Source organism: Sander lucioperca, chromosome 16 (genome assembly GCF_008315115.2).
Source record: "Sander lucioperca isolate FBNREF2018 chromosome 16, SLUC_FBN_1.2, whole genome shotgun sequence".
NCBI classification, from domain to species: domain Eukaryota; kingdom Metazoa; phylum Chordata; class Actinopteri; order Perciformes; family Percidae; genus Sander; species Sander lucioperca.
The window spans coordinates 31,904,928-31,916,048 of NC_050188.1; the positions used below are offsets into that span (position 1 = coordinate 31,904,928).

Genomic DNA, 11,121 nt, shown 5'->3' on the forward strand with positions numbered 1-11,121 from the left:
GTGGCTACATTTAGTGTGTTTCTGTCCTTTGTGCTGTAAACTTTATGATCTTTAGTTTATTGATATAAAGGAAAGGTGAATTGAATATGGATGACTCACAGCGTCTGAAATACTTGTTTGAAAAAGAGGACCTTCACATTGGCAGCTTGTTTAGTAACATTTTTATCATAATGAAAAAAACTAAACAGATGGAATCAACAACAAAACCACTTTTTCCTGGTTGAAAAAACCAAAGTTGATGTTCTCCATGTTGTGATTATCAGCATCTTACTTTGATGACTTCAGTTTATCTCAGCAGCTACATTTGTGGTACGTTCCAGAGAAGGCTACACATGATTATATATCAACGTACTTTCATTTAAATTGTGTCTATTTTGTCATTTTTAAATCATTAATGTTCAGAAGACAAATCTTATTGGCACAACATAAGCTGTCTGTTACTAAACCTTTTAAAATACCAGCACAGCACACAGGAATGACAATTAAAAATAAAATGTGGGATGTTTCCATTCAGTTTCTTAGCATTCACATAATGTCCTTAAAACTGTTTCTGATTATGAAATAATGACATGAATTTAGGGACAGTTTCTCTCTGTTGTGTTTCTGCAGACATTGAATATAATTGATCTTTTATTCTTGTTTTGCTGTTCAGTCAAACTTGTAATACTCCAGACGTCTGGCTCTTTATGTAAATCCACACATATGCTTACTGTATTTTGTAACTTCTGAGTATTCAGTGTTCTCACAGAGCCTTAATGAACGTGACCCTAACCTGTAGATGTTGGATCATGAAGAGGGGAGATAAGATCAGCCTTTATTGATCTCTGGCGGGGAAATCCAGTTGTTGCAGCAGCACGGCCACAGAAATACAGATCAATAGAGAAAGTACAAGAAATAAATAGGAAGTTTATCAAACTAAGAGGATTCAAAAATAGAAACTATGCTAGAGCATTTGGAGACAAAGATGTTGATGTGAAGTGACAGTGGTGTGATTAATAGCAGCAGAGTCAGCAGGTCTATGTTAACAGCAAGGGACGTAACTTTGGGTTCAACATTGGGGTTGAGATCTCCACCTATCTAACGAGAACGTTTGTCTCAACATTGGGAGGACATATTATAACCGGGGTGTCTGGTGGTCGTCAGAAGATGTTGAGTGAATCACAGACTGGTTTATGTCAGAGTTTGGTCAGGATGCTGTTTTGAAACCATTTAAACATTTTTTTTCAAATGCCATGAAATTAAATAAAACAATCAAACTTCAATGGAAGTAATCATTAATCTTACCTGTGAAGAACATGGATGCATGGATGTATATGTTGTATGGGTTCCATACAACGTACATGCATGCATCCAAATTATTTTGGGGCAATTTGGTTGTTAAGAAACTCATATTTCTGATATAAAAAACTTTGAAAATGGGTCAAAAACACAAGAGTTAACATAAAACAGTGGTGATCATAAATATTTGACACAAGGAGAGCTTCTCAAGGGGTTGGATATTCATCATTTCATCAGTTGTGTTTTAATGTTACACTTAAACATTTAAAGTCCACAAAACCTCTGAGCCACCACTGGACACCATGGTGGAGTTCCTCTCTACCAGTCCTCCTGATGCTGCTGTGTCTCTGTGTCCTGTCCTGTCCCCTGGACACCATGGTGGAGTTCCTCTCTACCAGTCCTCCTGATGCTGCTGTGTCTCTGTGTCCTGTCCTGTCCCCTGGACACCATGGTGGAGTTCCTCTCTACCAGTCCTCCTGATGCTGCTGTGTCTCTGTGTCCTGTCCTGTCCCCTGGACACCATGGTGGAGTTCCTCTCTACCAGTCCTCCTGATGCTGCTGTGTCTCTGTGTCCTGTCCTGTCATCAACAGCACTAATAAACTCTCTGTAATGGTGGAGAGATCATCTGCAGTCTGTGCAGCTGGCTGAGTCTTTAGAAGAAGGTTTTATTCACAAGAAGCTGTTTTTATGTGATGAACTGGAGTTTGTTCTTCATTTAAAAATGACACCAGTCAGACATCATGTGTAAATAAAATATAAAGAGGAAAATAATTATCTAATAGACTTTTTCTTTGAGATGTTCTGTCATTACAATTAGTGTGCCATTACAATTAGTGTGTGTGTGTGTGTGTGTGTGTGTGTGTGTGTGTGTGTGTGTATGTGTGAGAGTGAAATCACTAAAGAGTTTATTTGTAGTTTGTAGTTTGTTGGTAGTAGTTTCATAAGATAAATGATTTTTCCTGAGTTCCTCTTTGTTAAAGGTATTTTAAGGTTCCAGGCAGCAGTGAGGCTGTTCATTGACACTAAATCCATTCTACATGGATTTGATTTGATTGGTCTTCATTTCAGAGGAGATACAAGAATCCTCCACAGGGGGCGCTGCCACTCTGCTGACTGCTCTGGAGACAGACTCAGGTATTGATCAGCAGGGATATAGACTCAGGTATTGATCAGCAGGGATATAGACTCAGGTATTGATCAGCAGGGATATAGACTCAGGTATTGATCAGCAGGGATATAGACTCAGGTATTGATCAGCAGTGATATAGACTCAGGTATTGATCAGCAGGGATATAGACTCAGGTATTGATCAGCAGTGATATAGACTCAGGTATTGATCAGCAGGGATATAGACTCAGGTATTGATCAGCAGTGATATAGACTCAGGTATTGATCAGCAGTAATAGACTCAGGTATTGATCAGCAGTGATATAGACTCAGGTATTGATCAGCAGTGAGCAGAAAGAGTTCAAGCCTCAAAGTAACATAAAAACTACATTCTCTGGATAAAAGATGTGATATATATTGATCTGTTTGTGTAATAATCATGAATAATAACTTCTCAGATGAAGAAGAGAGAACAAAAGATCAGAGTTTTCTTATTAAACAGAAACTCTATAATGTTTTATAAAGAGCTTCAGCAACAATAAGTGAGGATGGAAAGAGAGAATAAACAGCACCAAAGCAAGAGCAAAATGAAAACCAGCATCAGGTGTTCAAACATCAACAGAGGTGTTCCATTTCTCTTGTTGAAGCAGTTTTCAGCGTCCACAGCTCCAGATCAGTTCAGGAGCATTCAGCCTGTCACACACAGCTCACCTTCTAGATGCTAAAAGATCTGAGCAGCAGAAGGTAGAATACTCCTTTCATATGTGAACACAGCTGAGAAACCAGAATAAAGTCCCACATGTCTGCACATCCTCTCACACAGGCTGAAATAACATCATTTTACTTTCGCTTTCGTTTATATCTCACTGGGTCAGTTTCACCAAGTAACAAGTGACGTTGATGCTAAATTCCCATTGGCCAGATGAAGGTTGATGACAGCGCTTTATCCTCAGTTGACTCTGGTGGTCGAGCTGGAAGGGCGGTGTCTTTTCTCTGGATAAACAAACCTAAAAGTTGTTAATAAGTCTATCAAAGGTTCAGAAGATACAGCTCACAATGAAGACCTGGCTTGTTCTGCTCCTCCTGGGCCTCATGGTACAAGATGCAGCAGCAGGTATGGACTTTATTTAATTGTAGGCTAAAAGAATAAAAAATGTCTTGAAAATTCTTGTCTTTATAAACTGTAGGCCTATTCATGAGATTACAGTTCTTTTGATAGTAGTTTTAGGGCTTCCTTGCATTATAGATTATAGATTATATATTGTATAATATATATAGGCCTATACATAGATTATAGAAATGTTAGAAAGTAACAAACCCATTATCTTAACATTAAAGTTCATGTTAGTAAATCCTGTCAACTCTTTGGATGTTTAGCAAGTTATAGGCCTACATTTGTTTAGCTAGCCACTGTTGCCCGGATAGCCTTTAGTTTGTTAGTTTGTTTTTGCTAGTGTTGACGAACTGACCGAAGAGCCGGTTAGTTAACCCGACTCGTGTCACTGAAAAAAAAAAAAAAAGTAAAAATTATTTTTGGGGTATTTTCTATATGTAGCTGTTGTTGTGCATTTCTAAATAATTTCTGCATTTCTTCAATGTTATATACAATTTTAGAGGACTAACAGGCTAGAGTAGCTATCTCTCATAGGGTTGGATTTCATCATAGAGTGTTGACATAGAAGAGGGGCGCGTTAGTGAGTTAGTGAGTTGTCGTCTATGGAAAAAGATGGATGAAGCAGGGGGCTAAAAATAGAAAAAGAAAGAGGGAAAATTAGATGGCATGTCCAGGGATGCGACATAAGTGGATGGTGAGAGGCAACAGGTAGGATTTAAAGTGTGACGTCTGTGCTTGGAGGCTTGCAAATATTCATGTTAACAGACTGTTCTCAGACTAGCTAGTGTTTGCTAACACTAGCAGCTAAAGTGGGGTTTACGGCTAGCTTAATGCAAACCAATGTTGCTGATAGCTACATTTAGATTTTGGTTAAACCCTATGGTACCGATCCCATGCATGACATATCTCAATTTTATTAATGTAAAATAACAACTGGTAAATATTAATTAATTAAATATTAATATAAGGTAGCATGCACAATAAATGACAAGAAGCTGGAAAACATAACTTATGGAATAACTCTGGTTTACCATGGAATCATTAATAGATTTTGTTTTACCATTAGCTGTTCATGTTAGCTGTGCTGTCAGACATATACAGGCTATAGTTACATCTGTTGGGTGACATGGAAGCTGTAATTACAGGGTCACATCTCTCTCTCTCTCTCTCTCTCTCTCTCTCTCTCTCTCTCTCTCTCTCTTTAAAGGTCTGTGCTAAGTGGCTCTCTATATTTGTACTTTTTAAAATCCAAAATGTGAATGTAATTCCAACAGCAGCACAACCTTACTGCATAATAGTTGTTTTATCAGATGCCATCACTAGGCTGATGAGAATTGAATTCAGGCTGCTATATTTAACAGTGAGTTCATTTCATTCAGGTGTGAGGATGGTGGATCAGGAAAGACAGGGGAAAGGCAACAGAGAGGTCTAACATTAGGTGGAAGTGTAGGGGGAGCCACTTCATACCAACAAATTAATTTCTTAATATTATGAATATGTAAAAACTAATATGGAAAATATGTTACATAATGTTTGTTTGACAATATGTCTTAGTGGAGAAGAACACAGGCAAGGAGCCACAGACATAATTTATCCCGTTTCCATGTAGTTACATAGTCACTGATATGGTCATAACCACTACAGTGCTCAATTACCTCTTTTTGAGGGGGAAATAGGCTACAATGTTCGCTGTGAAGGCATGATCTGTTCTCTGGAGGACATCCACCAGACCACCGGGCGCTCTGGGGATTTTTGTCCGCTGCCGGAGGCGAGGAAGCGGGGACAAAGGCTGCTTGCCCGGCTAAGGGAACTACCACCCAGATCGACACTGACAAGCCTCCTACTCACCAACACCAGATCGATCACACACAAAATGGATGAGCTACAAATACACACGGAACTGCTGCGTGATGATTTTCACAAAAGTCTGGCTGAAAACACTTATCATGGACGGTATTTACCAGGTAACAGCTAGCAGCTAGCAGCTAACAGGCCAAGCTACCCACCGGCAGGATCGAGACAGGGTAGGTGAATTTAAACAATGACTGAGTTAAAAAAAGGCATCTTGTTGTCACGTTAGGGCCCTGTTCATGTGGCACATACATATTAATTGCATTTTGTGTCTGTTAAGAGGCACAAAGGCACTCTAAAACTTGCCCTGACAACTGCCGTTTTAGCTCAGTGGACACTCATAGAGGTAGCTGCAGCAACTCCAGTTTTCTATGTCGGGTTTTTTTCTATAGAAAGTACTCGCATAGCTATAGCAAATAAGATTAACGTCAAAATTGGCCGGAATTCTCCTTTAAAATTGTGAATCGGATCGTGAGTTTAGTGCATCGTTACATCCCTAGTTATATAAAAACTGATATTATTACATTCATATTTTCTTACAGTGACTCACTCTCTGAAGTATTTCTACACTGCGTCTTCTGGAGTCCCAAACTTCCCAGAGTTTGTGGCTGTTGGATTGGTTGATGACGTTGAGATTGTTTACTATGACAGTAACACCAAGAGAGCAGAACCCAAACAGGACTGGATGAGCAGAGTCACAGAAGATGATCCTCAGTACTGGCAGAGGGAGACTGAGAACTTGGTTGGTCAACAGCAGCTCTTCAAATCCACCATTGAAATTTTAAAGCAGCGCTTCAACCAAATTGGAGGTTTGTTTATGTTTCACTTCCTACTAATAAAATGTTGTTTATATTTTCATCCTTCTAAACATATGTTGAACCAGCAGGAACCAGTTCATCCCAAACAGTTTGACAAACACACAGCTGATAGAGGAACATTACTGCCTGGTTTCTTAAACTACGGAGCAGGGGCCTGTAAACGGGCCACAGGCTGCTTCTGCTGGGTCCTCATATGAGAGGAGGAGCAGGATGTTTTAATGAAGCTGCTGACAGGAGCGCATGCTGAATGTCTCCTTCACATCTCAGCTTTAAAAGGTTCAACAGCACCACTCACTGTACTGACCTCAGTCTGGACATCCCATAATATATAGAAATTAGGGCTGGGAAACGATTAAAAGTTTTAATCGCGATTAATCGCATGATTTCCCTGATTAATCGCGATTAATCACATTGTTATACGCAAAATCCAATAATGAATTCAAAAGTAGTGTATAGCGCAATTGTATTTTAAATGTTCTGCCATATGAACGAAAGTGCCATAACATTTGTTCTGCAAACACTTAACATCAGCATTTTGTTTATACAGTAGCAGTTAAATAAAATATTTAGTGTAACAAATGTACAATCATAACATTAAAACAGGCAATATCAGAAACATTTTTTTTCTTTTATCAGGGAGTAACATAACCAGTCTGTGTTCAGTACCAAATGTCCCTGTTAGAGTGAGGTGAAGCACAAACGTTTCAGCATAATGTCTCTCCTCTGTTTTCATTACAGTCAGAGCGTGTGAATGCAGCGCCCACTGTTCATCAATATAATGCACTGTAACTCCGAGGTAACTATGGTTACCCAGTGATGTCCAGTAGTCCCCGGTGAGAGTAACACGTTGTAAAGGTGCCGCTTTTGCGGTCCTCTCCTTTTCATACAACTCGTGTATTCTTCTTGTGATGGTGCGTCTTGTAAAATCTCATACCTGCCGTCATTTGTTGCGATTCTCAGAATGTTTCTCAGACCGACGTCCTCCACAACACTAATCGGCCTGCAGTCTGTAGCTGTCTACTTCGCTATGGTATTTGTTAGCTTCTCTTGCCTTTGTTTATCTATACTTCTCCCACACGCTGCATCTAACGTAGTCTGCCGAAACCTTGCGCCACTGTTTGTTTCGTTGAATGATTTGCTGGTGTCAACGGTGTGTATTGCATTTAGGTGATATTTCAGACTAAGAAAATTCAACTTTGCAGTGGTTACAAATAACTTTGGTTCTGTCGACTGCGCCGTCTGGAAGAACTTTAAAGTGCCCATATTATGAAAAAATCACTTTTTCTGGGATTTGGGGTGTTATGTTGTGTCTCTGGTGCTTCCACACACATACAAACTTTGAAAAAAATCCATCCATGCTGTTTAGAGTGAGATACGGTTTCTGAATGTGTCCTGCCTTCAGTCTCTGGGTGAGCTGTTCAAAATCGGCACGGCTTGTGACGTCACAAGCCGAAACGAGCAGGACCAAGCGCAACCATTAGCTCGTAGCATTAGCATGCTAACGCTAATGCTAGCATGCTACCTCGTTCTCAATAGCAAAGCACTGCTACAACACACACAAGTTCACCATAATCTACAAAAGAACTACTTCCATATGCGCCCTCATTTAGAAGTCTCCCAGCTAATCCTGCCTTGTAACTGACCGAAGTTGTAGAAACAGCCTTTCTTTTACTGTCTATGGAGCTAGCTAGCTGACATGATCTACATCTGAGCTACTGGGCATGTGCGAGTGTAATCAAAGATAGTACAGAAGAAGAAGAAGAAGAAAAGAGGTCTCACTCTGTAGCTAAAACAGAGACCAGCTGAAAAGAGGATCTGCAGCAGTGAGAGAGAGCACTGCAGTACAACACAAATATGGTGTTTTTTGAAAATTAAACCATGTAAACCTATTCTGGTACAACCTTAAAATACAATTATGAACCTGAAAATGAGCATAATATGGCTGCTTTAAAATGAAATTGGCCATGCAAAAGTTCTGTACCCTTCTCATGTTTGTTGGTTTGTTTATGCGTCAGTTCTTTTCTTTTCCGGTTCCTGTCAGCGCGGCAGCAGTCAGCACAGACTTTTACAAAATAAAAGCCTGTGAGCAACAGTTTTACAATAACAAAAGAAATAATAAAAACGGCGTTAATTCGCGATAAATAAATTATTTAATGAGTTAACGCGATAATAACGCGTGAACTTGCCCAGCCCTAATAGAAATATAGAAGAACTACAGATTAGATGAACTTTACTGGACCAGTGTGTCTGTGTCTAATAAACGTTCATAGTGCTGAAACAATCAGTCAGTTACTACATCTGGTGATTACAGAATATTGATCCATCATCAACAAGATCATTATAATCAGATCATTATTTTAGTCTTTTATTAAGAAAAAAGTCAAATATTTTGTTCCAGTTTCTCAAATATGATAATGTTCTTCTTTTCTCTGTTTAATATCATTTAATATGAAATAGAGTTGAGTGTTGATCAGACAGAAGAAACTATTAGAAGATTTCATCTCAGACTCTCACAACTTCTGATCAACAGTTTTCAACATTTCATTTTACATTGTAAACATTTATTTAAATTTATAAAAAATAATCCTTACATAATCAATAATGACAAGAATAAATATTTTGAACCCTAAATATGTATCAGAACTACAGATTAGATTAGATTTAATTGACCACAGTGTGTCTGTGTCGTAATAAACATATAAAGTGATGAAACTATTAGTCAATAATCTATTAGTTGATTAATGAAAATTAATTGACATCAATTTTGATAATCAAATATTTATTTAAGTCTCTTATTAAAAAGAAATGTGAGAATGTTGCTGCTTTTCTTTTTTTTAAATTTGTTTGGTTAATTGATTAATAAAAATAATTGATAATGAAAATAATTATTAGTTTGAGTTATCAACTGTTAACAGATGACTCTCTGGAAGCTGTAATTACAGGGTCACATCTCTCTCTCTCTCTCTCTCTCTGACTCTCTCTCAGATGTTCACGTTTACCAGAGGATGTTCGGCTGTGAGTGGGATGATGAGACTGGAGAGGTCAGTGGTTATGATCAGTATGGTTATGATGGAGAAGACTTCATAGCATTTGACCTGAAGACAGAGACACACATCGCTCCAAAACAACAGGCTGTCATCACCAAACACAGGTGGGACAATGACAGAGCTTTCATAGCTCAGAGAAAACACTTCCTGACCCAGGAGTGTCCTGAGTGGCTGAAGAAGTATGTGAACTATGGGAGGAGCTCTCTGCTGAGAACAGGTAGAATCACATGACCTGATGGAGTTTACTGGACACAACAATGTTAACATTTCTTCTTGTGTTTCTAACCAACAGTAACATTACAATAAATATTAAACAGAGACCCACTTTGTCTCAGTTTACACACATTTTCTCTTTCTCTCATGTTCTCACTTCTCTTCATCTCTCTGCCTCCCTCTCCTCTTTGTATTTATCACCACTCTTTTCCTCACTTTTTTCTCTCTCTTTGTTTCTGTTTGTCTCAGTTTGTCTCTGTCTCTTTCTGTCTTTCTCACACTCCCTGTCCCCCCTTTTTAATCTATCTCACCTCCCTTTTTTACATTTCAGTGAGGTTTATTAGCATTTCATAAAAAAAAATGCATTTAAAATACATGACATCAAACAGGAATGATAATATTAATCTCCAGTAAATAATAAAGTCTTTTTCTTCACTGTGCAGATCTTCCCTCAGTGTCTCTCCTCCAGAAGTCTCCCTCCTCTCCAGTCAGCTGCCACGCTACAGGTTTCTACCCTGACAGAGCCATGATGTTCTGGAGGAAAGATGGAGAGGAGCTTCATGAGGACGTGGACCTCGGAGAGATCCTCCCCAACCACGATGGATCCTTCCAGATGAGTGTTGACCTGGACCTTTCATCAGTCCCAGCTGAAGACTGGAGGAGGTACGACTGTGTGTTTCAGCTCTCTGGTATGAAGGACGACATCTTTACCAAACTGGACAAAGCAGTGATCAGGACCAACAGAGGTGAGACTGGAATCAGACATGATGGAGATTAGCCAGATTAGGCAAACACAAATGTAATCTGTTCTGTGGTTTAAAAAAAAAATTGTGCTGAATACAACTTTATTCTTTCCTGCTTTTATGGCTTAAGCTGATGGACGGCACTGAAAATGTACATTCTTGATTTAAAGAAATGTTATTGTTTATGTTATTGTTATTGTTATTTGTTATTGTTTTTTACCACACAATGTGGTAAAATTGTTTTTTACCACACAATGGGCATAACTAACATTAGTTATTTGTAGTTATTTATGAGTTATTTATGAGTTATTTATGAATTATTCATGAGTCCTCACTAAAATAATATGACAATGCAGTTTAAAAATAAAAATAAACTTTAAAATTAAATAAAGTTTAAAAATAAACTTGTTTTATTGTCACAACAGAGATATATATATAGATATATATATATATCTATATATATATACAGTATATATATATATATATATATATAAATATAAATATATTAAAGTTCTGATAAATAAAATGTATAAAAATACAAACTTAAGCTATAAAACTTAAAGACCTTTGAACAAAGCTACGCGAGTACTTTCGATAGAAAAAACCCCGACCCGAATCAGTGCAGGTAACATGGAGAAGCTGCAGCTACGTGTACAAGCGTCCCCTGAGCTAAAACGCTAAAAAGCTGCCCTCCGGTGAGAGTGTACAGCCAGATAGCCGTTAGCCGTTAGCTGCTAGCTGCCCTCCGGTGAGTGTATTCAGCCAGGCAACAATCCATGGAGCGGCGATGGTGTTGCTATGTCCTCCAGTTACGGAAGGCTAGCTTTAGCTTGCGCTTGGAGCAGCAAGTTCATCTGCCTGTCTCGTTCTTTCCAACTCTTGTGAGGCTAGTTCTTCGTCTGTATACTTGGGTTCGAATAAATAAGGACGACTATCAAACTCAAAAGGC

General features: G+C 38.6%; 1 protein-coding gene across 6 annotated transcripts in view; it reads left to right on the plus strand.

Annotated features, from left to right (window-relative positions):
- The window catches only part of LOC116039732 (major histocompatibility complex class I-related gene protein-like), a 112,765-nt gene that overhangs the window by 63,408 nt on the left and 38,236 nt on the right, over nt 1–11,121 (plus strand). For 2 of the 6 annotated variants that reach the window (XM_035992793.1, XM_035992792.1), the window contains exons 2-4: nt 5,894–6,160; nt 9,155–9,433; nt 9,873–10,175. The exons of 2 other annotated variants lie outside the window; for them this stretch is intronic. In XM_035992793.1, the coding sequence (XP_035848686.1) occupies nt 5,894–6,160; nt 9,155–9,433; nt 9,873–10,175 (849 nt within the window). Of the gene's footprint in view, nt 1–3,340; nt 3,501–5,893; nt 6,161–9,154; nt 9,434–9,872; nt 10,176–11,121 lie in introns of those variants that run through there. 2 more of the 6 variants (XM_035992791.1, XM_035992790.1) reach the window with 2 other exon arrangements.